Source organism: Marmota monax, unplaced genomic scaffold (assembly GCF_021218885.2).
Source record: "Marmota monax isolate L192 unplaced genomic scaffold, Marmota_monax_Labrador192_F-V1.1 WCK01_AAM20220418_F8-fsc00041, whole genome shotgun sequence".
In the NCBI taxonomy this organism is placed as follows: domain Eukaryota; kingdom Metazoa; phylum Chordata; class Mammalia; order Rodentia; family Sciuridae; genus Marmota; species Marmota monax.
The window spans coordinates 10,393,893-10,421,428 of NW_026695238.1; the positions used below are offsets into that span (position 1 = coordinate 10,393,893).

Sequence of the window (27,536 nt, forward strand, 5' to 3'; positions counted from 1 at the left end):
ACAGTTTGGTGTTATTGGAAATGTCAAGTTTCAAATCAAAGGAGTGATTAGAGATATAAAAATTTAAAAATTAGCTTTTTTCTCCCCTGGCCTATTACTGGTAAGGCAAGTCTTGTTTATAATTATTAGGGAGTTATATCAGATAATATGTGCCCAGTGCTTAATACAGTACCTGACACAGAGTAAGTACTCAACAAAATGTTACCTGTTAATCATAGGAGTTTTCTAATTAATGGGCAGTTGTCAAAATAGGTGGATCATTATTCAATAGAACTAAAATTTGAGAGCATATGTATTTACCACCAAATTTTACTGAACCCAATATTTTACTATCAAAATTAAATTTTGCTTTGATTCAGAAGATGGTCTGGGATCCTGCCTCAGTTCAGTGACTGTGGTGTGATTGTAGAACATGAAACAGGTTATGTGAACAAGGATGTGAGCCCACAATATTGTGTGGAGTTGCCTGTTAATTTCTGAGTATCCAAGTGTTGATTTCTGTAGAGTTACTTCCTTATTAAATGAAGATGTGCAAGATATATCTAGTTGTTAAATTTTTCAGTTTGGATGAAAAAAATAAATGGGAGTTTGCCCTAGGTGATTTGGGTATGGGTCTCCAGGCACCAGGGTATCTTCAGTGTGCTTCACCCATCTCCCAGAGCAGGTTTGCTAACCACTGCAGTATGGTGTTGCTGTGCAATGGGAAACAGTTCCTTGGAAGCATCACCCATGCACGTGGCTCCAGCACATCCCAGCTTTGTATCCGTGGTAGGTGTGTGTCTTGCAGGCTGGGCTTCAATGGTACAACTGAGTCCCAAGCCCATTACTCTGAAGGCCACACATGGGCCAGCAGCAGTGCCAGTTGCTCCAACTCACTGTGATGACTCATTGGTGGATATGGGAGAATTGGGTCTCTGGTAGAGGCCATGGAATTCTATCTTTAAAGTGATCACTTCTTCCTTTCCTGTAGTTAGCAGTTTCATTTTTAACATATAATCTTTCAGATCTGAGTTCTTAGAGTCTTGCAAGACTCTAAGATGGTACCAGAAATAATGAAAAAGAATAAAAAATATGGTACCAGAATAATGAAAGAGAATAAAAAAAAAATCCTTTAAAAGAGGACTATGGAATAGATGCCCTGAAATCAACTAGCTTGATTGATTATGGTAATCAATTCTCTCTCTCTCTTTCTCCACCCACCTCAGATATATATATATATATATATATATATATATATATAAAATAGTGATTACAGTGAATACTTTGAAAATAATGCTTTTTTGTCAATATACCTCAGTAAAAAAGGGTGAACATTGCAAATCAAGGACATTTGAGTGAGAAAGGATGCTTCTTCCTAAAGCAATCCATTTCCTCATTTTCCCGATCCTTTCTCTTTCCCCATGAGACCACTCAGAAGCCAGGGCAGTCCATATTCAGGTGGTAGAAAGCCTTGCTAGTTCTCTTAATGAATAGGGGCAATTTGGCCAGAATGGGGACATCTATTGGGAACAAAGATAATGTCAAACTATGTTTCTGTATAGGGAAATATGTCAGTTTTTTTTTGTACAGAAGGAACCCTTGAAAGTCCACTAGGCTTAGGATTTTCAGCAATGATTTTCAGCTTTACATAAGCTTAAACATTGCCTTGTACACTGGCATATTAAAAGTTACGGTGATTACTTGGAAACAACATATTATTTAGAAAATAGTTGAGATAATACACACAAAAGCAAGGTTTTATATTACAGATGGGAAATCATCTAAAAATGTCCTTCTGAAGTCTCTGTTGGGTATATTTAGCTGCAGGAATAATCTGTCTGGATCCAGGGTGTTGTGTTCTGGATGTAAAGCTGAGCAATGGAGACAATACAAGGGTACCATTATGTTAGTGGTTCCTGTTGAAAATAGTCAGGCCTCCTGTACCCAGTAGCACACAGTGCCTGTCTGGTCAGAAGTCCCAGTTGTTTTGTTTGGAGACTGTATGTAGTATGGATTGGAAAGATGTAACCCCTAAATCTTTAGTAGCGGGGACACCAAGAAGGTGTGACAAACCAGGCTTCTGTTCTCTCAAGAGCAGACATAGCATTCAGACAAAACCTGTGTGGCGTCCCTGGTCTGGAGCTATATCACTTGGCCCTCCCATCTGCCACTTCATCTTTATCTGTGTTCATAGTAGAGCTTGAAGAGGTGAGGCACCACTAGAAATGACTTCCTAAGTCCAAAGCAATACTTTGACATGCAGCAGCATCAAAGGAGCGCTGTTCCAGCACATTGACCCAACACAGTAACTATTTGTGGTAAATTATCAAGATGTATGAACCTGTACATATCTCTCTTTGAAACTCCCTCACATTTTATCCTCTTTGATCATCCCATCTGTACTCTGTAGGAAACTCACCTGCCACACACTTATGCATTCACTTGAGTTGAATACTACTTCTACCTTAAACTCCTCTAAATTATTTTATTATTCTTTTTATTTCTTGGTACTAAGGATTGAAACCAGGGGCACTTAACCACTGGACCATGTCCCCAGCCCCTTTTATTTTTAAACAAGGCTTTGCTGAGTTGCTTAGGGCCTCACTGAATTGTCAAGGTTGGTCTTGAACTCCTGCCTTAGCCTCCCAAGTCTCTAGGATTACAGATGCATAGCACCATGCCCAACCTTTAGCTCTTCTAGAACATTCATTTACTTGATAGAAAGAGAAAAGAAACTGGACTGAATTCATATATCAAATTATTGTCTCTTGGCAAGGAGAGGAGGGGAAATATAAGGGTTAGGAATACCATACCGGTGCCTAGATGTTGCTTCTGAATGCTGCAAGTACAAAAACCATGGCAAGTCTGTTGGAGACCTCTGCAATGCAGACTCCCGGGCGATGGGGCCCAAGATCAGTGATGAATGTAAGCAGTCACTATACTCTTCTTCTGATTGCCCCTCCCATTTTGTGGTGTTTAATATATAAAAATTGAGGAATCATTTGTCATGTAACCCCCTTCGCCCCCGCTCCCCTAAAGAACCATCATCTTTTTCTAAGGGGTCTCAAACAAACAGGTTACAGTGAGAGGCCTCCTACTAGGCATGAGACTCCAGGCCTGTGAGCCATCAGGCTGAGAGAGTCTGGCCTTATAAATCAGGTTTGCCAGCAAGCTACTGCTGTTGTGACATTCCTGTCTTCGTGGGAAAAGGCCCCTTTGTGATCTTTTGGTTTTGTACCTTAGTGTTCAGAATAAGGAGCCCAAGGCCAGGAAGGGTCAAGGCTGAACCTATATCTCTGGTGTCCCAGTTTGGACTCTGTGCACCTTCAGCTTGCTTCCTGTTCATTTCATTCCATTCACTGTATTTGCATTAAATGTCATGTTGCCTTCATGACTGCTGCTCCCTTTTTCTCTGTAAATATTAATATGAAGTATGTTTTCCTTTGCTTTGCAGCCTCGCCTGCCCCCTGTGTGTCCAAAATAGCCAACTGGAATTCATGAGAATGTTATGTTTTTAGATGTTTATAACCAAAAGAATCCCTTATGGTTTTTTATAACAAAACAACTTGGATGTGTGTATTTTGTGTTGGAAAGGCGAGCCAAGTTCACAGTGCAGCAATTACAAGGCAATGCATTATGTATAATTTGTAGCCTGACCTAGGAGCAATAGTGAGCTGTGAAACACCATCCTGGCCCTACAGCATAATTAGCAGGATCATACGCTGTACCGAGAAAAGTGCAATGGTTGTCATCTGAGGTAAATAAAAGTAAGGAAAAGTTCTTATATAGGCAGTACACTCAAAATTATATAAAGACCAGTCCCTATATCAGGCAGCAGATATGTCAAGAGCCTTCATTGCTAATTGAAGAAACCTTTTGAGGTTTAGCAGCTCATAAATTTACACTGGGAATTGCCCCATTGTTCTGAGGTTATAAGTGTTGTCTTTGAAATTTAACTGATGTACTTTTATATTGCATTCCTCCAGTAGTACCACTGTAAACATGAAGGGCTTACATTTTAGCATAAATTTGAACAGTGTGGTTTTAAAAGAGTTACCACATCAAACAGAGGCTGTTTGGGCATGTTGTATAAATTCTTTTCTCTATAGTATTTAAGGCTACAAATGACTCATAGAAGTATGTTCCATTTAGATCAGTCAAGTTGGTAGAGTGTCCTCCCTAAGCTTTTGCTACCCTAAGAGAATTTTATTTTGCCTCAAGAGAATTATCTGAAAACAGGTCTAGACCTTTTGCCAAGTGAGATGCCCTTAATCAAATGTCGTTAGATCTGCAGAAATAATTCTAGAAATACTGTACTTGATATAAACAGCAACAAATCATATACTTCTTCATGGCCTTCTTTTAAAAAAAAAAACCTCAAATATTCACAGTAACAATTTGCTGTCTCCTCCTCCATGCCAATTACAGCCCTTCTCATACCCTCATAGTCTCCATTCAAAAAACAAACAGGAAAAAAAAAAAACGCTAATATTTTGCCATGCCTCTGTCAAAGTGAGGCAAGATCCAGAGCAGATTATGCTAAGTGAAGCTAGCCAATCCCTAAAAAACAAATGCCAAATGTCTTCTTTGATATAAGGAGTGTAACTAAGAACAGAGTAGGGACGAAGAGCATGAGAACAAGATTAACATTAAACTGGGATGAGAGGTGGGAGGGAAAGGGAGAGAGAAGGGAAATTGCATGGAAATGGAAGGAGACCCTCAGGTTTATACAAAATTTCATACAAGAGGAAGTGAGGGGAAAGGGGAAAATAATACAAGGGGGAGAAATGAATGACAATAGAGGGGGTAGAGAGAGAAGAGGGGAGGGGAGGGGAGGGGGGATAGTAGAGGATAGGAAAGGCAGCAGAATACAACAGACACTAGTATGGCAATATGTAAATCAATGGATGTGTAACTGATGTGATTCTGCAATTTGTATATGGGGTAAAAATGGGAGTTCATAACCCACTTGAATCAAAGTGTGAAATGTGATATATCAAGAACTATGTAATGTTTTGAACAACCAACAATAAAAAATTAAAAAAAAAAAAAAGATCCAGTAGTAAAGGGAAAAGTGTGGGCAGAGTTTCCAAAGCAACATGAACAAAAGAACAGGACTGAGATCTGACCTTGGATTCCAGGGCTCTGAGACCTCAGGAAGTCCTTCCTCAGAGTTCATTCTTTCCCCTAAAATGACAGTGGCCATTAATACTCTCCATCCCTCTTCCTCCCTTCCATTCCAACATTTGTTCATTTCTTTGTCCATCCCAAGAACACAAACCCTCGTAGTTCTTGCCTCTGTAGCACTTACAAGCAAATAAGGATGAATCTTAATGAAATAATCAAGTTCATGAGTAGTCACCAACTGTGGTATCATACATGTTGAAGAAAGAGGATCAGTCCTTTAAGAGTCTCATGCAAAGGACCCTCATTGGGCCGATTGAGGATTCATTTTCCTAAGAATGTGGTATTTGCACTGAGAGCTGAAAGAAATGAAGCAGAGGAGAGGGAGGCTGTGGGAGGTAAGGTGAGACAAAAGCGAGCCTGGCCTGGGCCAGCAAGGAGGCCAGCAGCCATACCATGTAGGACTTTATTTTCAATTTAAAAGAATTTTTTTCTTCTAAAATAAAATGAAACCTTTGAAGGGTTTCAAGTAGAGGAGAAAGTTGATGGGAGCTGTATTTTTTAAAAGCTTTCCTGGCTATTGAGTGGAGAATGGCTGGTGTGAACACTGGAGCAATTTTTGGAGATCATTTAGGGACCTAGGTCTGGTCTAGGCTCACCATACAGGTGACTCGGAGTTGGTGACAGGGAAAATGGAGAGGAATGAACAAATTTAGGGGATGTTGAGATTAAAATGACATGTTTTGGTTATGGGTGGAATTGTATGATTTGGTGATAAATGGAAGAAGAGTGTGTCCAGGATGACTCTAGGGTTATGGCGTATGTGGCTAACTGGATGGACAAGGGACACATTCCTAGCTGGGGCAGGGATTATTAGTATTATAGGTACCATTTACTTTTGATTGCTTGGGTCTAGGTGCTGGACCTCTTTAATTCATTTGGTCTTCAGAACACATCTATCAAGTAGATCTCTACATTGTACAAATTGAAAAATAGAGGATCACTGTAAGAAGTTACTTGTCCAAGGACACAGAATAGGGGCAGAGTCTGTCAAGATCAGATAGCTCCCTTTGGCTGCAGGGCCAGGTAGCAGAAGGGCAGCTTTGTACAACTCCAGCATCCACTCCTGGTAAGTAAAGTTTGGATTATGCAGAATAAAATGAGTGGAAGAGTAAAGAAGAAAGCCAAATGATATGAGAAGACCACCAAGAGACATAGGACTTTGTTCCACCTCTTGGAGCTGTTAGGAAAACCATTTTCCCTTTGGACTTCAGTGTCCTAGCTCAGAAAGAAGCAGGTTAGAACCACCATCCCAAAAGCTCCACTGCCCTCTGAAAATCTGGATTTTAGGATCTCCTGAATGCACTGCATGAAAAAATCCCTCCCACGGTGATCAGGTCCATAGTTTCTTTCTTAAAACCCTAAATAGGCCTTTCGGTACCTGCTTTTTATTTGACAAAACCACATATTTAGGTATTTCCCAAGTTGTTCAGAGACAATGTGTTCCTCCCTCTTATCCAAGTCTTCAGTTATTCAAGGCGGGCCTATTTCTAGATTCCTAACTTGGAATTTAAAGTTTAAAACAGTTAGTTCTGGTGTCTCCCTTTCCATTGGCAAAATAAGTTTGATTTTACCAGAAATTATTAACAGGCATTTAGGAGTAATTCATTTTTATTATTATCAAATACCTCTCCATATCATAGACCATTTTAAAATCATTTCTGAGCTTAATTCTAACTCAGTTGAGACACTTGGAGAGAGGCTCTTTTAAAAGTGTAAAAGGTCTGCGAAAGCCCCTGGGGTCTTCCTAAGGCTGGGAGGGCTCCTTTCCCAGGGCTGCCCCTTGCCTTTGTAGATTAGCACATACATACACACAGACATGTAGAAATACACATGTACACACACGCATGCCCACACATAAACATACTTTCTCTAGTGGATCACAGACCAGGACTGGCAGGAGATAAGAGTTAATCAGACCTAGAAAAACATGCAAAAGGTGGTAATTAGGCTCAGGAATAGTTTAAATACCTTTCAAATATAGAAACTACCATGTTTTTTAAATGACCGTTTGCTTCTAAGATAGTTCATCACATCATAGAAACTGGCTTCCCAGCCTCACGGTTCTGTGCTGACTGACCCATGTGAGCATTTTTAGCTCTGAGAAGCAAAGAGCAAGGCTCTTGCTTGCTTGTGTATTTGTCCAGATGGCCTCTTAGGCCACTTAGCTCATGGAATTATCCACTCTGGAAGGATAAAGGTTGGGCTGTCCTCACCTCCAAGTTATTTTATAAGCTCTTAACACTCAGAAGTCATAGATATCATATTTCTGAAAAGTATGCTATTCTTCCTTTACTTATTTTTTTTGTTTTTATTAGTGTATATTAATTATATAGAATAACAGATTTCATGGTGGCATAGTCACAGGCCTTCACTTATCTTCTACCTCCTTGTGCCTCTGCCTTTTTTTTCTTCCTCTCCTCCCTCCCCTCACTTTCCCTTTCTGCCTGGCAAGCACAGAGCTGACCACAGGCCTCACGTTGCTTTACTTTCTTATGGTGGGGCTGGGCTGGGCAGCCCTCTCCTGATGCCCTCAGCCCTGCCTGTGCTGCTGGTCATGACTTACTCTAATTGCCAGAGTTATACCTGCAGGAGAGGGACAACAAGGGGCTTTCAGCCTTAATGAGGACTTTGAACCACTGTGTCCTCCTTGGCCACTAAGAATCTCAGGGACAATTTGCTAGGTCAAGGATTATTTTTGTAATTAGGCATTGATATCGGTACCTCTGGACATGTAGTTATGCACTACTCAAGTGAATACTATTTGAAAAGTTGAGATACTTTGAATTTTTAAAGCCTTTAAAACAGCATTCAGCATAGGTGAATATAGTACATCTCATATCTCAGACTATTTCAAGTATCAAATCTGTATCATCCAGGGTTGGATGACACAGGAAACTACCAGAGTCTCTGGTTCATGGGAAATGTGACCCTAAACCTACTTATACAAAATCAAATGCCATACTGGTGCAGATGGTTAAAGCTCAACACAACCCCAGGAAACAATATGACCTTCCTCTGATCAAAGTTTCTCAAAATAGGATCTAAGAGCCAGTGGCATCCTAGCCATTTAAGATGCCTGTTAAAAATGCAGATTCCTGGAGCTGGCATGGCTCAGTGGTAGAGTGCTCACCTAGCGTGTATAAGGCGCTGGGTTCAATTCTCAGCACTATATATAAACAAGTTAATTAAATAAAGGTCCATTGACAACTAAGTCCCACCATAGGAATCCCAACTTAGAACCCTGAGTCTGCCTCTTACCAAACTTCCTCATGTGAGTTTGGGAATCCCTATGCTAGATCTAGTATCTTGTCTTTCGCCTTTTGAGACATGCCGTTCAAAAGAGGCATCAGATAGCTGCAGGACCTCTTTCAGGGTTCACTTTATTTGCTGCTAGTCAATCCACCCAACTTGCCTCAGGGCCTCTGTCCTCACATGGGAGAGAGCAAACTCTGGTCTCTTTAATCCCCTTCTGTTATGATTTAGATACAAACTATTCCCCAAAAGCCCATGTGCAAGACAACGCAAGAATTTCCAGAGGTAAAACGGATTAGATTATGAGAGTTTTAAACTAATCAGCAGATTAATCCACTGATTTGGATTAACTCGGTGGTAACTGTAGGTAGGCACAGTGTGGCTGGAGGAGGTAGGTTACTTCAGGTGTGACTCTGGGGTTTTTATTTTGTCCCTGGTGAGCAGAGCTCTCCCGGCTTCCTTGTTGCTATGTCCTGAGCCGCTTTTCTCCTCCATGCCCTTTTCTTCCTTTATGATTCTCTTGTCAGGTCTTTTGGTCACAGCAACACAAAGCTGACTAAGACACCTTTCATTCCCAGGCCTAGCAGCTCTCATTCTCCAGGCACATGGTTTCTCTAACAGTTTTCCACTTTGACCTGGACTTGACCACTTTGGGGTGGTTGCTTTCAGCAGAAGAGGCTTTTTGTCCCTTTCCAAAGTTCTCTTCCCACTGGCTGTCCATCTTTTTTCCTTATTCCTCAATGTCTTGAGAATGTTTACTCATACTGTTTTGTTTCGTTTTTCCGTGCGCAAAAGTTGAAAGATGTTTTAAGTGAAGTTTCTGATGAAAATACTGGCTAATTTTAAATGATCTGTGATTTAATTTCAAAATTCAATGAAAATGTATCCTTTATCTCTTGCTTAAAGAGCTGGAAATTGGGCCATTTCTGGTTTGAAACTCAAGTGGAAAGGAGTGAGAAGAAAATAGGTCTAATGCTTCTTTAAGCCTTCATCTGCTCCAGGGCTTTGAGAGCTTGGGCCAAAAGTATTGGTTTAGGAATTTTGTTGTTTGCTAGTAGAGGACCCCTCCCCATGCTCGAGTAAGAGGGTGAACCATGCATCCTAAGACTTGGAAGAAGATTGCTGCTGTCCTGGAAATTATGAAACCACCACTTGGGACAGGTCCATATCTACTGGGAAGCACATCCTCTTGTCCCTCAGATGCAGGGGGCCTGCCCAGAAGCTGCTGAACCACCAGTTGCTGAGCTGCCAGCTTCACAGATGCTCTTAGTCAGTTTGGACTGCTTTAACAAAGTACCACAGACTGAGTGATCAAAACAACAGAAATGTATTTCTCAAAGTTCTGGAGGCTGGAAATCCCAGATGCTATCACAATTGAGGTCTGGTGAAGTCCCTTTTGCTGGATTATAGCCTTCTTACTGTACCCTCACATGGCAGAGCAAGCTTTGGTTTCTCTGTTCCCTCATAAGGACATTAACCATCATGGAGACGCCAACCTTATGACCTCATATACACCTAACCTGAGGGCCCCACCTGCAAATACCATTACATTGAAGATTAGGATTTCAGCATATAAATTTGAGATGGACACAAACTTCAGTCTGTAGCAGATGCCTTTGTGATCTCTTTGATCCCAGACCAACTAGACAGGACAGCAGCAGCTAACTAGCTGGGGTCATAGGCTAAGGAATTATAAAAAAACTCTCCTAGAGAAACCATTAGTGGTAGACTCCTTTGCAGATTTCTAGGACTTTTGGAATACTCTGTTTATAAGTCCTCATCTTGCACATTATCCCAGTGTTAAGCCAGAGAAACCCCAGAGAAACGTCAGGCCGAGTTCTGACGGTCCTTAGACAGCTGTCCACACTCAGCCACTGCAGTTGGACATAGAATGGGAGCTACAAGACCCTCCTTTTATCTACCTTCCTCCCTTCTGATATTTTGCTGGGGTTACAAAAAGAAAAGGAACAGAAGTAAAGGGGGGGGGTGGTTGGGGACAAGTATAAATAGAGGGGTCTATGTGAAAATGTGAACCAGTAAACAGAACCACTTTGATTAGGCTTAAAATAAATCATTTTTCATATTACTGCATCCAGGATTGATTGTCTTGTTGCCACAGATTGTATGTTTATCTTCTGATTTGGAGTTAGAGTGGAGAGGGGGCTACATATCACCCCTATAAAAGCACACAGTGACACAAGGTAGTGTGCACAGTAGCAACAGGACATTGTGCATTTAGAACTTGTTGAAGTGTCTATATTCGTATTCATGTCTTTCTCTCTCCCAATACCTTGTCAGTTTCCTCTGCTCAGGAAGAATTCTGATATGACACAGAAACTGCTAGATGCTGGCAAATGGTCCCTGGGTTTCAGACCATCTAGACAATAAACAACTCCATAATATTCAGTGCAGCAGCTTCTGTAGAGCCCATCTGTTTCAAAATAACCCTAATTCTGCTTACAATGCGGAATGCTTTGTTGACTGGAATTTGTCCTAGTTTTCTTCAGCCTTTTCAGTGTCATAGGCTTCTGGTTCCACCTGCTGGCAAATGCAAATACGGGAATGAAACCTGTGGGGGATATTTTCAGTTAAAAGAGAAATCTGAGCTGTTGTAGTTCGGGTTCTCAAAGGGTGGTGTAAAAATACAGTGACTCTGTAGTAATCAAATCAGAAACTGTTTCCTACCCCCTCTGGCAACATAGTGTCAGACCAGTGTTAGAGGACTACTTACCCTGGAATTGAGGAATCTGGAGCCCGATGCAGGGGAGGACTGACTCCACTCATTATATCCAACATAGCTCACACAGAAGATGATCAGCTGACAAAGCTGCTGGAGAAACCTACCCCACTGCTTCCATTTTACCCCTGGGCTCAACTGGCAAAGTTCAAAGCTTTATTGTCTTGGAACTCATTAAAAAAAAAAAAAATTAAAAGTGGAGAAACCTGGCCAAAACACCCCTTAAGGCAGGGGTTCAAATTTAACATTGAAAAGTCATGTTGATAGCATGGACCTATGATGGGTGATGAGAAGGCACTTCACCAAGACTCACACTCTAGTCTAGTCATAAGGATGAACTTCAGACAAACGTAACTGACGGGCTGTCTACAGGATGTCTGGCTACTCTGTTCAAGGCTGTCAAAGTCAGGGAGACAAGCAAAAGACTGAGAAACTGCCACAGACAAGAGAGACTAAGGAAACATTTTAACCAAGTGTGCTGTGGTCTCCTGGATTGGCTCCTGGAACAGAAAAAGAAAAGGGCAATTAGTGAAAAAAACTGAAACTGGAATAAAAGTCTGGAATTCAGTTAATAGCAAAATACAAATGTTGATTTTTTTGGAGTTGCCTCACTACACTAGGTCCCACCATGACCCTTCTGCAAAGATATGGAGTCTCCATCAACATCAGAAGAGGCTGAGAACTGCAGCCACCCATCCTAATTTGGTTTTCCAAAAGGGACAACCACCACCACCACCACAGCAGCAAGGTCTGACTGTAATAAGGCCTGCCCCCATCCAGATCTTTAGGAGCCACTTTGGGAGTCAGGCATATTAACTTCTGAGAGGAGTAGAGGATTCTAATATCCCAACAGGCTTTCATCATTTTCTAGCATTTTGCAGGGGTGTGTGTGTGTGTGTGTGTGTGTGTGTGTGTGTGTGTTATCTTTTACCACTCACCCCCCTGCCCCCAAAGACTTCTGTATTCTACCTTCAGTTTTCTTTTTCTTATTGTAAAGTATATCTTCAAACCTATATCTCAAGACAGATGTTCAATTTCTCTGTCACTACAGCTGGACAACAAGGCCTTCATGTGACATAGACAGTGGGAACATGGAGGTGAAAGACATAGTCTTTGTCCTCAAGGAACCTCGTGTCTAGTTTTCCATGAGTTTTCATATATTTGCCTAGTGGCCATCCCTAGATGATTATTAATTGGAAAAAGAAAAGTCCTTTAGAACATGAACAGGGAAGGGGCTTGTTGGAGATGGTCAACCTCTTATCAACCCCCAAAGTCAAACAGGTACCTCCAGATACTGACTAAAGGCATTCTGGTTTAGATCAAGGAAAATTCAGAGCATCCTAAAGCATCATTAAATGTATGTAAAATGTCTTTAAAAATCATTCCCAAGCTGTGCACAGTGGTTAATACCTGTAATCCCAGGGACTCAGGAAGTTGAGACAGGAGGATTGTAAGTTTGAGGCCAGCCTCAGCAATTTTGTGAGGCCCATTCTAAAAATAAAAAGGACTGGGATGTAGCACAGTAGTAAAATGTCCCTGGTACAAAAATCATTTCTAGTCTTATTAAAATCCCTCTTAATATAGTACCAAAATGATAAAAACTTTAGAAGAATTTAAGACATTGATTTTCCTTAAAAAAAAAAAAAATAGAAAAGCACTTTTGCATCAAAATCTGTTCATTTGTTTTTTTGAAGAAAGGTTTGTGTTCCAGTGACTCCTAGTAAAAGAGAAAGAGATGCTCCGTTGCACAGCTGCTTCTTCCTTCCTGATCCTCTTCCAGCAGTGAGGTGGAAGGATCATAGAGAGCTATTTTTCTTTAGGAAGTTACAAACCATACTCTATTTTTAAAAATACTTGATAGTTAACTACCAAAGCTGGCTTTTGCAAGAGGTGCCTATCTGTTGGTAAATCTTTGTCAAAGGAGATGCTAATTCTAGATACATTCAGTGGTTCAAAATAAAATCTTACTATTTGCAGTGAGCCTTAATCTAAGGGAAAATGTAAATTGTTGCTGCTGTGAAAGACCCTGTCTCCAGATCGTTTGGAGAATCTCCAGATCGAGACAGTGATACCCTTCAGGATTACAGGTTCTGGGATTGATCGAAATAGATGATTAACACACCTGTGTCTGAGGCACAATAGACACTGGTCTAAGCTTGAGTCTTGACCCCACCAGGGTCCACCTTGGGGTCTGGAAAGTGACTTCCAATCTTTAAGCCTGAATTTTTCATCTGTAAAATAAATAAGGAAATTCTGCCTGGAGGGATAAATAGGACAAAAGGCATAGATAACAATATGGATGAATCTAACAAACATAATGTTAGGTGAAGCCATTCACAGAGAGTACCTATTGAATGAATCCACTTATGGACAAAAGTAGGGAAAATGAATCTCTGCTGTTAGAAATCAGAATAATGGATACTCTTGGATAGTAATTGTGCAGTGTAGATGGGGGCTTCTGAGTGTTGGAACATTCTATATTTTTACCTAGATCTGGGTTCCATATGTTCATTTCAGGAAAATTAATCAAGTGATGTACCCCCAAAAGAAAGGTAGTGGTAAATGGGATGGCATACAGCAACTTTCCAGCAAACATTCTTTTGTCTCTCCTTAACTTTGGTTTTTGGATATTCTGGGGTCTGGACCATATGCTGTCTGTATTGTAGGAAACATTAAACCTGACATTTTAACTTACTCAGATTGCTAACTGGATTATAGTCTATTAGGTTTAAGTCACTTGTGTCCTTTAAAGGTCTTCAACATCAACTAACGGCAGTGGGAAGAAACGTACACCAGGTAAAGTGGGGACTGTATTACTCCCACTTTGAGATTCCAGGTATTTTTTCAGAATTAGGAAATGTTCACTACTGCAGTTTGCTTGGTTGAAGAGATAGGAATGTCAATGTATTCTATCTCAGATCACACCTACATGTTACCCTTCTCATAAGTCATAATGAAAGTTTGATTTGTATGAAATTTAGAAGGTTTAAATCAATTTCAAATATTTTTTAAAAGAGATCATATTATAATTAGTGACTCAAGAGGTAAAGTGGTCTCACTATCCCTAAGTGCCTCACCCTTTTTAAAAATGCCGTTCTAGATTGCTAGATTGCTGGGGTTTCTTCCAGACCTTTTTGGTCTTTGTCAGTAAATGACTTAGCAACAATCCTTTCAGGAGGTTTTGCTATTCATGGGATTCTAATAAAGTACCATCCTTGAAAGAGGGAACATGGGTCCCACGCTGCTGCCCTCCTTTGCCAATAGAAATCCCAAAGAATGCAGTGATTTATTTAGAGCTTTCCTGTTTTTTTCTTTCTTTCAAGTTATTTTCTCTTTAGCTCCCTAATTTAAGTGAGAGATATTATGCCATCCTGCAGCTTCACTTTAGTATAATTTCACTGAGTGGCATAGAGTGCTCATCAGATCATGGGCAGATCTGTGAATACCAGGAAATTAAACATCTCTGTTTACATGGATGGCGAACAGTAGGAAAAATGGCCGTCAACTGATGGCACACTCTTTAGCAATTCTTATCTGAAGAAAATTGCTTCTCTTCCCTTAGCAGTAAAATGCAGGGGTTACTGCATTATACATAAGGATAGAAAACTGAAAAAAATTCCATCAAGAACCACAAATCAATAAATCTTGTGATCTCACTACTGGTGCTATAATTGAGCCAAATCGCCCTAAGCTGGGCAGGGTTCCTGAGTTTCTTTGAAGCACACTCACTGTTTCTTTGAGTAAAATTGAGGGCTGACCTTCATTTACAGGAACAGAGAGGCAAATCTCTTAAATACTAATATTCTGTACCAGGTTCCTCGGAGCAGGACCATTTCACTCAGGCTGGTGATGTTCAATTCATAATATAACTAAACAGAAAAAAGGTCTTAGCTGGTTATCCTAGCTTCCCCAGTGACCCATGTTACAAAAGTGAGCCATTCAGTGAAGGTTGTTGATTACCTTTTTTTTTTTTTTTTAATCAGTTCTTAGAAGGCAAATACTTAGAAACTAGCAACTCCACACAAAGCACTGCTAAAATGATCTATAAACATGATTGGGCTCTTGTCTTTAAGAAGTTACTAGTTTTGTTATTTTGTTTTATATACATACATATCTTATACAGAGCTGGTTAATAGAAACAAATGAGTATTTAACACATTTCTTGATGTTAGAGATTAAAAACCAAAAAATTCAGTGTTCAACAGGCCTTCATTACCCAGGTAGCACTCAGCTAAGCACTTTATATGTATTGTCACTTGTGATCCTCTCAACACCCAGTGAAGGAGTATTCTTACTATGCCCACTTCACAGATAAAGAAACTAAGACCAAGATAGGGTAGCCCAATGTTCATGGTTGTGCAGCTGAAAATTTGAGGAGTTGGGATTTAATCCCAGGTTGTTGGGTTCCAGGGCCATGGAAGGGACCCTACAGTTACCTTGCTCAGTACCTTCCCTCACATGGGAACCAGTCAGTTCCTGCTGAAATGCAGAATCTCATCCACAGCGTCTCCACTAGTCCAGGCAGAGTTGGGAAGCCATATTTCAATTCCCTATCCCTATGTACTTAACAACTCTAAGAACATAGCAGAAACACAGGGATAAGATCCTCTGAGACAAGCCTGGTGAGGACCCTGGAGGATCAACTCAGCAACAACAGGTTATGTGACACAAGCAGAAAACACAGGAATGGTTAAGAAAAAGTCAGTGCAGTGCAGGACACTGGAAAGCAGGGCCTCGCTGAGGCTGAGTGGGCAGCCCAGAGGCCTTGTCTCTAGTGTGGCCCTGACCCAAAGTGCACACACAGCAGACAGCAGGCATGTAGCTAACTGCCATCAAGTTTATAGTTCTCTTCAAAATACAAAGATTGTTTTACAGTTAAAAACTTTGCTAAAACATTATCTAGAATTTAGAACAGTGCAGTGTTCAGAGACAAAAATGAAGCAATTCAATCTTTCCTAATATTGTTGTTCTTAAAAACAACTGTGGAAGGCAAAGTAGGATTTGGAGCTGATCACATAATGCAATTCTGAGCAATAAACTAGTGATGATTTGATTCATGAATTTGTTGTTTCAGAGCACTTACCATCTTGAACAAAGAAAAATTCCTTTACAAATATGTGTGACAGAAACCACATCCAACAAAACTTTTAATCTTATATTATTCATAAAATCTTTATGAATTATAGGGTCTATGGCTTATAATATGCTGAATGACATCTTTAATATAATAACAAATTGACACATATTTCACAAAAAAAGCCTTGCAGGAGAGATTTACTCAGCAGTATTGAGTGTGGGGTGAGGCTGGCCTGTTTACTTCGTGTGTGCAAGTCGGAAAGAGAGACAGGGGTTCAGGATTGTCAGCAGGAAAGGAAGGCCCATTATGGGTAGGCATTGGGATCCCCAAAACAGTGGGGAAGGAAAAGCGTAAAAAGGGGCCACCTTTGATCCTGTTTTGGATTTCTCTTTGACAAGTGAAATTCTAGTCCTAGCTTGAACAGATTGACTCTTAATCTCCCATTGCTTTAGGAACATTGCTTTTTATAGTCTTAACAGTTGTCATTTGATATAAAAATCTTGGAAGAGGCTCCATTCTTGGAGAATGAGCAAAAGGGATCAAGCGTTCACTTCCTTTCCCTCTGGAGAAAGCAACTCCTCTTGCCCACCCAAACTGCCCAGTGAGGCCAGCACCGCTGGAATATTGTCCCACTGTATCATCCATGTCAGAACCTCAGTGGGCCATGTTGGATGCTGCTGCCTGGCTATAGTAGATACCTTGGGAGTCACAGGCAGGTGCTGTTAAGTCCCTATGTTTATTGGACACAAGTGTGTGCTTAGGGCTGTTTCAGGCACTAGGAAGCAGGGAGAAGAGTCAAAGATGTGCCCTGCCATTTTAGAGCTTATGATACTAGTATGAGAGTGAAGAGGTATACAAATGGCAACACTATCTGGCAGAATGTGGCAGCCACTGAATGAGGACATCTCACAGGAAGGTGCTGAAAGTGGAAAAGTTTGAATTTGGAAAGTTCCCTAGTGGGTGGCTAGGCACTGAAGAGGGCAGAATAACGCTTTTGGTTGGTGTAGGTACTGGGTGGGGGGAGTTCAGGGAAAATTAACAGGGTTTGCAGAGATGTGAAAGTGAGACGATGTAGCCTTTTGGTCCATGTGCTTGAAAGTGGGCCGGCTACTTACCAGTCCGTGGTCCTCATGGAGGATGCGGAGGCTCTCTTGGTAGGTGTTGGCTGCTGGTCCCTTGACATCAAGGACTGTATGGTTTTCTTCCTTTATTACTCTATGTGATGCCTGAAAGTGTTTTCTCTATAGTAACTAGAGTATTTATGTCATTATAAACTACATTGTAGTATGTTTATAGATAGAAGAAACCTTTTTAATATGAAAGGTTTGAAAAATTTCAAATGGAGAGTTCATATGAAAAATCAGGCACAATATTTAACGGTCTTGTAAAGGGTCCTTCATATGAAAGTCCCTTCTTATGACCTTTTAGTATCATACCTGAACTTTTGTCCACCTGGCCAGGTGCCCATCAGTGCTCTGTGGCTCATGCTGTCCCCATTTGTCTCATTCAGGGTGAGATTCTGATCACAAGAGTGGGATAGAAGGTGGGAGGTTAGAAGGAGGGAAAGGAAGGCCCCAGAGGGCAAGTTAGTAGTGATAGATGGGCATTTAAAAAAGAAGAAGAAAGAAAACTAAGCCCTAGATATGATGGAGGGCTAAGTAGGCTAAGTAATGCAAAATATGGAGCCTGGTGGAAGGAAAAAGGAACAGAGAGGAATGTTAAGAAGAGCCAGAAATAATCAAATTAAGTTCCAGGGACTGAACCACATTAAAAATATTGACTTGATGTTGAAATTAATATTGACAGCTGAAGTTTAAATATGTTTGTTATATATCTTTTTCATATTAAAATAAAAATGACACCAAAGTGCTATGTTGACATGCTTTCCCCCCCTGCTCAGAATCCTAGCGTACATGATGCCTTGTTAAGTGTCAGAACAATGGATAGCCAGTATTTGATTTTCCCTTTCCTTTCTCACTACAGGAAACACCAGAAATAGCCCACCATCCTATGGGTTTCACCTCTCACCAGAAGAAATGAGGAAACAACGGCTTTACAGATTTGATGGCCAGTGAGGTGGCACAAGGTCTTGGGAAGACATGGTCCAGTTGTGTAACTATTGCTCATTTGGCTCACTCCCCAAGCCCCTAATTAGTTTTAAACAAAAACAGAATATACCATTATGGCCCCAGATTGTTCTTGTCTGCTGTGAACCATCACTCCATTGCCCCTGCAAGTCCAGATTGCCTTTTCTGAAAACTGGATTTGTCCAAGGCGGGCTCAGCTTCTGGGAGTGGTCCTTCTGGCCCTATTTTCTGCTCTAACAGAAGCTCACTTCCTCAACTTTGGGACCAGTTTCCACATTCCTTCTCTCTCTCCTGACTCAGTGGTGCCTCTGCCCTGTTTTGCTTTTGAAGACTGTGACTTTCACCAGGAAGCTTTGTTTTCACAAGATGGGAAGATCAGTCCCTCACTCTGCCTGGAGTGCTTGTGCTGACTTGGCAGGAGATGGGCACATTGCCATGGTGACTGCCCAGGAAGAGGATGTGGCTACCTTCCCAGCATACTGTTCTCTTCTTCTTCTCCCAGGCATCTCAGCTCCTCTGGCCACCAGGTCGGGGTGCTAGTCACAGTGGCTTGCTTTTTGTGTTGCTCTGCCTATAGAATGTTTTACTGAAGAAGTGTAAGAATGGCCTAAGATGGAGAAAACACCTGCCCACTCCATTAGGTATCAGATGGCACCTGCAGTCAGAGTTAACAGCCACCCCTCCAGAGGCAGTATGTATACCCACAAGATGGGACCTATCATGTATCTCATCAGCAAAGCAGCAGCAGCCACATACAGAGTAGAGTGAAGGCATTCAGTGGACTGAACACTAGCAATCCTCCTTGCAGGAAGTATTTTTTCCTTTAAAAAAGTGCCTCTTCATTGTCCTCTGTAACTACCATTTGCCCTGGACAAGTGTTCAAAACATGCCCCAGGGCCCTGCAGTGTTAGACACAGATTGTCTGTCGAAGTCATTTAAGGTATTTCCTGGTGCAGGTGTGTTATGAATAAAAAAGAACAAAGCCAAAACATCATTAATGTTGAATTGTCATGGAGCTATTTATTTTTAAAGAGATTTAGAAGCAGTCAAAAATCTTCCTCTTTTGACTTATCTGTCATTTATAATAGTTTTTTCTGACTATGAAAATAATAAATATGCCTTCTATATGCATAAAGCAGACATTTATAATGAAATAATACTAAGTGTTAACAGTTTTTTTTGAGAAGAGAGAGAGAAAAATTTTTTTTTTAATTTATTTTTCAGTTTTCCATGGACACAACATCTTTATTTTATTTTTATGTGGTGCTAAGGATCGAATCCAGCACCCCGCGCATGCCAGGCAAGCGTGTTTCCGCTTGAGCCACATCCCCAGCCCCAACAGGTTATTTTTGAGGGGTGGAGTACATGTGATTTTGCTTTCTTTTTACAATTTTATATTGCTAATTTTTAAGAGTGTGGCGGGTACTGCAGTCAGGAAAACCAGTTTATATAATAAATCAAGAAATACAAAACTAGTAAAACAGATGTAAAATACTATGCATTCACTAAGAAAGCTCACTGGATAAAACAGTAATACAAATAAATACATACACAATTTTAAAATCACCTGTATACCCACCATTCAGAGGTAACCAGGTTTAATATTTTGGGGAAGTGCCTTCTCGACTTTTGGTTTTGTACATTTCACAAATTTTGCAGCACACTGGCTATGCAGTTTTTTATGCAGTTCCTAATCTGTATATACCTGGAAGAGATCTTGACACCAACATATAAAGGAGCTAAGAAAACCACATGGGTCCAGGGAACTCTCCAACCCTGCCTCCGGCTGGCACAGTGACACCCAAGCTCCTTGATTTAATGTATCACTGATGTAAAACTACAGCTTGTTGATAATATAAATTGTATCCAAGTCTGGTAGCTTTAAATAATATTTATATTAAAATGTTCAAAAGCTAAATTATTATTATCTCCCAACTCTATAAATTTGACTTCTAGAAGAAATAACCTCTTTCTTACATGCCATATTTTCATACACATAGAAATTATGCTGTAACACTTATCTCTCCACTGCCATCATCATCTGTGCATAACTACACCAAGAAGTGCCTTCCACAGGGAGTGAGGGTTGTGACTGATCCTGGAACGACACCTGTGTTTTATTTACCTTTCTGCATTCTCCCTGTGTCCCACCTCTACCATCCCGAGGCTTGTGGTAGGTAGGGGCTTATTAAATGTTAGTTTCCCACCAAAGTGTTTTTCCAGTTTCTTTAAAAGGCTTTCTGGCTATGTTTTTATTGCTGGAGTTCAATAGTAGTACCACCTCACTCTATGTGATTTGTCAGATACTAAAACACTGGAATTAGATTTGGGGTAGTATAGATATAATATGCATGCTTTCTTTAGTTATGGAGTGGAAGATTACCAAACATTCGGAGATGTGGGAAAGGTCTTTTAGTAATAAATATAAACCGTCTATTTTTGCACAAAATAAAGATGTTCTGGAAATTATTATAATTATGTTTTTCAGTTAATGGGCTTGCCTATAACCAGTGCTTACTGTCTTCGGTGTCGATTTGGGGGAGGGGGTATCATTGTTTTTTCCTCTACAGTAAGGAATCCCCAAAGTTATGCTAACAAACTGGAACTGGGTTAGAAAAGACAGATAAAGGCAATGCCTTAAACAAAGTATCTTTAATAGGGAGTGAATATTAAGAGCTGATTCTTTAATTTGGTTTCTTTCTTTAATCATAGTTTCCTAATCACTTTTTACACACCCAGTTCCCACAGTTTGTTGTGGTAAATAAACTTAGACTTTTTAATATAGACTCTTTCCTTGGTTCTCAAGAGGAAGTAGTTAGAATCACTTCCTGTTCATGAGTTGAAATTCATTGCCTGAGATTCCACAGTTGTGCACAGTAATGTTCAACTCTCCTCCGTCTTTATAAATGCCTGCTGGTGAAGCTCAAGCTGAGAAGGAATTAACTACTTTTGGTAGCACTAGGGCCAGTCTACGTATTTGGCACATGTTCTGCTGCCTGGGGAGTAAGCTAAGGGAATGAGGTGACCCCTCCACACACAGGACCATAAGGTGGGGTTGGGGTGGGGGAAGACCTTGCATCCTTGTTCCCAGTTTTAGTTTCTCTCCAGATATTGATTATTCAATAGCTAAAATATTCAATTACTCATTTAAAAAAACTTATCATTTCTTCCTTTCCCTTCCTGTGGATCACTACAGTCATTTCCTAATTTTCTTTCTATTTAAATTTTTGGGGCCCCTAATATTTCATTTTCAAACCATAGACTCTCAGGAGGACCTTAAAATCTTTCAAGTCATTACTCTGCTCAGTGCTTCACTCATTCTCCACCAGGCTACCCATCTAGGCTTCCAAAAACCACTCTTTCGCAATGCCACTCATCATCTCAGATGCCTTTTATTGTCTGTTGGTTGCCAAAGATAAAAGTGGGAGTCGTTAGCCTGGATAACAGGGCTCCACCCAAGCTTTTGACCCCCACCCCATTTGTGCACAGCAAAGCTTGCTCTCTGGCCTCCCTACCAACTAGGATCATTATTTTCTAACCTATCCACAAGTAGAGAAAGTTCCTAAGAGGTAATGGTGTCATGAGAGAGAGCACTGTCTATAGCAACAGGCAGAGTGGGTTCAAGTTCTAGGTACTTACTCTATGACCTTGAGCAGGTTATTTATTCTAAAACAGTCTCCTTGGAGGTAAAGTAGGATGTTTGTGGCGTTGAGGGAGCACATATGGTAGGGTTTATATGGTTTCTGTTACATAGTAGGTGTACAATAAATGTTAAATATCCTTATTTTCCCATCAGGTAAGAGTTTTAACCAAATATCATTGAAGTTCCCTTGTATTTAAAAGACTAAGTCCAAGAAACTTATTGATCTCCTGTATTCCACTTATCCTCAATTCCAGCAACTCAGGGCTACAGGTTACATTTCATATTTATATAGCTGACTCACATACCTTTAATCCTGCAGAATAACCTTGTGAAGCAGGTGGTTTCATTCTTGCTCAATTAATGAGACAACTGAGGCCCAGAAATGTCTGAGCCACACACTGTTCAGGCAACTCAATGGGTATAGATGCAGCCTTTCTGCCCTCAGGCCTGTTTTCGTTTTTTTGTCTCCTTCACTGGGTGCAGAACTGTGCTTCACAGAGCCTCAGAATCCCATCCTTTCAAGCCTCTGATCTTCCCTTTTCAATTTACATCCACCAAGGAACATTCCTTATTTTCCCCACTATGCCATTTCAAAGGGTGGGACCCATTATGAAGTAGGTTAAACAAAGTAAACCCACTTTGGCTTGAAAGAAAATTAATTCAAATGAAACACAATTATTTAGGGAAGCCACTACAGAACTTTATGTATAAGGAACCATATTATATATAAGTGGTAATACAGCAAAGACTTAAGTGTCAACAGCAAGCCAGGCATCTTGCAGAAGTTACTTGTTCAAGTTACTTGTAGCTTTACAACTCTAGGTTAGAGAGAGGAATGCAATTTATTGGCCATGTTTCACATTTTTTCCATAAATCTTTAAATATTTAAGCACCATAAAATTCAAGCATTTCACACAAATGTGGCAGCCAGCCTTGGTGGTTTAAAATGCATTATGCAGAGTTTCCTGGCAGATAATAACAGTGACAATTACACAGTACTGATCTTTAACATCAATTGTTTGTTCCCCACAGAACTTACCAGTAATGTCCCTGCAGGAAATTATGATTGTGTGTGTGTGTTTGGTACAGTAATTTTGAGGATATAAATAAAATAGCATTCCCCAAAACATTAAGAATTGACCAGGTATAATAATTCTAATCAGTAATTTATATGCCTTTTGAGAATCATAGCTCTCTATTGTGTGTTTAAAAAACAAACACCCAAGGAATATTTTTCACATTGAATAATTAAATAAAAGATGTGGCCATAATCAATGCATGATGATAGCTATTTGTGAGAGAGATAATCTAACTTTAACTTTCAACACAAGAGTAGGTATTATGTCCTATCATCCTATTAGATAAATGAGGGAAATGAGGTTGAGGGAGTTGTGGAACTGGCCCAGGTGAACCAGCTGGATAGAGATGGAGCTGGATCAAGATCTGCGTACAATCAACTCTAAAGTCATTTTCCCACCATTCTTGCAGCTGAACCAAGTAAAAGTTACAATTGTCAAATTATTGCAGTGAGCTGATAAAACACAAATCTAATATAATTAATAATATAATTTCCTGGAACACAGATGGTTTGCTAATCTACAATAGGCTCCAAATAAAATCTTTGATAAAAATCTTAAGTTTCATGGACCATTCCACTGGCTATTTTTCTAAGCACCATTACATACACACACATTTTGTAGAGGCATACTTTTGCTAGGAAGCTCTTAAATCAAGAGGGAATAGTGGTTACAGTATGAACTGTCATGGCACAGTACAATGAAGGGTCTTCTCTAAGCCAAGTCTTTCAAATCTCATCATTTCTGAAATTTCATTTTATATTAAAAAATTATTTTTGAGGGGAAAAGTGATGACTAAAGCTTAATTGCCTTTCTGCAGGAGTTGTAATAGGAGATTGTGGGTGTGCAGAATGTTGAACATTCTGATATTTTGAAGTTAAGAAATGGCTTATTTACCATTTTACCACTGAGGACCTTATATGCAGACCTGAACATCTAATGCCTAATGAGGCTTGTAGAATTATCATTGAATAAAAGTGTTGGCAACAATATGCTAAGTTCTGCTAGCACTGGACAAATGAAGTGTGGTCCCTGCCCTCCAGAGGCTTAGATTTTAGTTAGGGATTGAAGGACATGTGCTGAGACCTTAAAGAAGTACTGGGGAAACAGAAAGAGAGGCCAGCCCCACTAATTGTATTGGTGGCAGCTGAAGAGAGTCCAAATCTCCTTGAGGGAATTCACATGCATGCCCCTAATTTAGTCTTGAAAGATATGTAGGCATCTGCCAAGTCAGTAGACCAGAGGGAAGATATGGCTGGTGTAAGAGAAGGAACCAAAGGCACAGAGGTACTGCAAGAGTTTGCAGAACGGTGTACAATTCATGGTGGCAAGAGATAGTCCCAGGTGTAAGCCATGGACAGTTCATGCTGGACCTCTCACCCATTGTGAAGTCATTTGGACTTGGGCAATGCAGTCATTGAAGGGTTTTAAGCCAAAAGATAACAAAACCAAGTTTGGATGGAACTTAGATGACAACTGAGATTTGAAACTGGAGGAACTGGTCGGAAGATGTCTACTGCAAGAGGGTAGTTGGGAGAGTCTCGTTAGGTACAAAGATGCTGGAGAGGAGGCAGCAATCCAGAGGAAGATGACTCAGATGCAGCCTGGGGAGTTGGAGAGCAGAAGGAACCCACCACATGCAGCATGGGGGACCACCTGGTGTCCTTCCCAGAATAAGGATCCAGAGAGAAGCATCCTAGTCCTCCAGCTTGAGCCTCAGAGCACTTCCCACTAGGCAATCAAGGTACAGTCCAACCAGTTAGGGGGAGAGAGATTTTGATAAGGATCATTACCGGTGATGGATTAGAACAAATTCATGGCCTTCAAGAGAAAGGGTAATTTAAAAAGCACATTGATATATAACGAGGTGAAAAAAATAATGGCTTAAAATAAATAAGTTCTTTTTCCTATTCTGCCAATTTGACCATTTAAAATACTTCTTCAAAGCCAGGAGGGCAGCATTTGGGCTATATTTAGAGAGGACTCCTGTGATGTCAGTATTCTGAACTACCTTATACTCACTGTCCCAGACACACTGTGGAGGAAAGTCCACTTAATGCAGCCTAGTGTTTGTTGTATTGTTTGTTTGTTTTACATGTTTTAAAGTTTGCTAAGATAATACTCTAATACCAGAGTTAAAGGATTTAAAATAATTTAGCAAACAAGATACAATTCTGATGTTCCATTTTTCATCCTTACCTCTAGGCTTAAATTTGAGCTACCCAGACATATTTAACATGCATAGCATGGTTAAAAGGGGGGCAAATTAACTAGGAATGTTTTGCTACATCAATAAAAAATTTCATCTTAAAATATACATTTATCTTTTTAGCAGAATGTACCCTTAAAATAGATTGCCCTCCCACAGGCAGCCCATAGAAAACACATTTAAAATCTATTCTACAGAGAAGAACTCATTACTAACCAAAGTTTGGCAAGGAAACATTTGTTATAAACAAAATTTTAATTGAGTTTTCTCTCAATTATTTTTAAGCACACTGAAAGTAAGCACTAATATGGATGTTACTTTCATGAAAAGTTCCTTCAGTTTTCTCCTAAACGACATTTTCTTTACGTGAGGAAGATCAGTTTTCTGAAAATCTCTTCTAACAAATCTTCTGTTTTGCAGGATTAGACCACCAGATTCCTGGTAAAATAGAAAACAGACCTTTTCCTATTTGAAAGTGACATAGCTTCTAAACTTTTATAAAAATTACTGATGCCAAATGTCAAATGACTGCCTTGGTACAATACTCATAAAAGGTATGTTTTTAAAATTGGCAAACTGGGATGTTCCTGTAAACACCAATCACAGGAATATAAAATTCAAGTTGTAGATCATCTTTGTTTCTTTTAAAGACTGTCCATACCTTCCTGGGGGGGGTGACCCTTAAATGAATTTTCTTACCTAAGCTTAATTAAGTCGGCCCTTAATTTACTCCCAAGTGCATAATGATAGCCCTGTCATGTCCCCAAGTGAGCTGCCATTATGTATGTGGAGAGAAAGTGTCCATTGTGAGCTGTTAGGAAGCTCTGCAGGTTTTCCTGGGGCGGGAGAGAGATGCTTTGTAGAAACCCTGTGCCCGCCTGAGTAAGCCCCATGTGGCTTCAGTCCCATTAGCACTGAGGACCCCGACTGGGGAAAATCGGTCTGTTTGGGAGCTCACTGCAATGGAGAGTCAATTTTTGTGAATCACTACTTTAATATTCATTAATAGCTTTTAGGCTCCTAATCCCTTATTGAATATATTTTTTTCCATAATTGCTACTTTTCAAAAGGGTTGCCAAAGTAGGCATTTCCATTCTCTGAAAAATGCAGAAGAGAACATAATGTTTTTATAGTCATCTGTGATGTGTTTATGCTAATGTCGCAGCTCTAGAATACAGAGACTGTGGGCCTTCCTGGCACAGTGATTCATTCTGCTTTGAAATGAACTGTTAATGCTGGCACTGTGGATTATTTTTTTTTCTTTTTCTTTCTTTCTTTCTTTTTTTTTTTTTTTTTAATCTCTTTGGGTCATGGTTTTATGATTATTTAAAGTGCGTGGAAAAAATAGATTACAGAGGAAATCATTTTTGAAATGTTGAAAATCTCTACTTTCTGGTTTCATTTGTTGCCCTATATTTTTTTCCTGTAAAATCCATCCAAAAGCCACTATATTATAGAGTAACTGACTTCATTTGTTTGAGATGCTGTTAACCAATGAATGAAATTTTCAGTAGCATAATTTGTAATCTTGCTTTTACCATCCACTCACCTTTTAGGGGATTAGCATATTTTCAAATAAAGCCTATACTCCACCATCCCCAACAAAGTAAGAATATGTGGGCTTCATCTAGATTAGTGGGTAAAAACAAATCCACCATGTAACCTTTGCTTAATCTGTAAGGAAGGAGGGAGGAGGACCTGGAGGACTCTGGGAATGACCACCTTGAGACAGGGAACAGCTGAAAATGAAGTGGGGTCCAGAATAGCACCAGTGAATCTCTTAGCACAGCCTGGGAAGCCTGAGCTCCCTCCGAAGTGTCTCTTGGCACACGCTGATGAGTTCCGCCTTCTCTAGCTATACTTCACACAGACCTGGCACCTGCTGATTTTCTGGCGCTGGGCCTGGCCTTCTTTCAAGGTGTCTGGTGAGGGGGCGGAGGAAAACTGCATGTCTGGTTGCACCGACGTCAGCCAGAAGCTGTACTCATTTGCGAAAAAGTGGCAAGTTCCCTGCCGGCCCTGGCATTCAAGGAACGGTGCCGCTCTGAAATCTTCCAGGCAGCTGCCAGGCGACATGAGGGCCTGCCCTCCTCCTTGGTCCCCAGCTCCTGTGTGCTACGCAGGCAACAAGAGAGAATTAAGGCTCAGATACACGCCCACAGCCCATACCCACTTCGGGGCCATGCCCAGGTCTGGGCCCGCTGTTAACATTTTTCTGTAAATCATTCCATAAAGAACAAAGTACAACCCGCTGGGAAGTAGTAGGAAGCACACAGCGGAGCCAATTTT

The 27,536-nt window shown here is 40.4% G+C and overlaps 2 protein-coding genes across 17 annotated transcripts in view; one reads left to right on the plus strand and one right to left on the minus strand.

The window, feature by feature from the left end:
* Positions 1-20,788, plus strand: part of Rhbdd1 (rhomboid domain containing 1) — a 132,181-nt gene extending 111,393 nt beyond the window's left edge. For all 5 annotated transcript variants that reach the window (XM_046439839.2, XM_046439837.2, XM_058577491.1 and 2 more), the window contains one exon: positions 18,216-20,788. In XM_046439839.2, coding sequence (XP_046295795.1) covers positions 18,216-18,307 — 92 coding nt within the window. In that variant the 3' untranslated portion in view covers positions 18,308-20,788. The remainder of the gene's footprint in view (positions 1-18,215) is intronic.
* Positions 6,810-27,536, minus strand: part of Col4a4 (collagen type IV alpha 4 chain) — a 151,208-nt gene continuing 130,481 nt past the window's right edge. For 9 of the 12 annotated variants that reach the window (XM_046439819.2, XM_058577486.1, XM_046439820.2 and 6 more), the window contains one exon: positions 22,638-27,362. In XM_046439819.2, coding sequence (XP_046295775.1) covers positions 27,099-27,362 — 264 coding nt within the window. In that variant the 3' untranslated portion in view covers positions 22,638-27,098. Of the gene's footprint in view, positions 11,656-13,277; positions 13,387-22,637; positions 27,363-27,536 lie in introns of those variants that run through there. The other 3 variants (XR_006850819.2, XR_006850818.2, XM_046439821.2) reach the window with 3 other exon arrangements.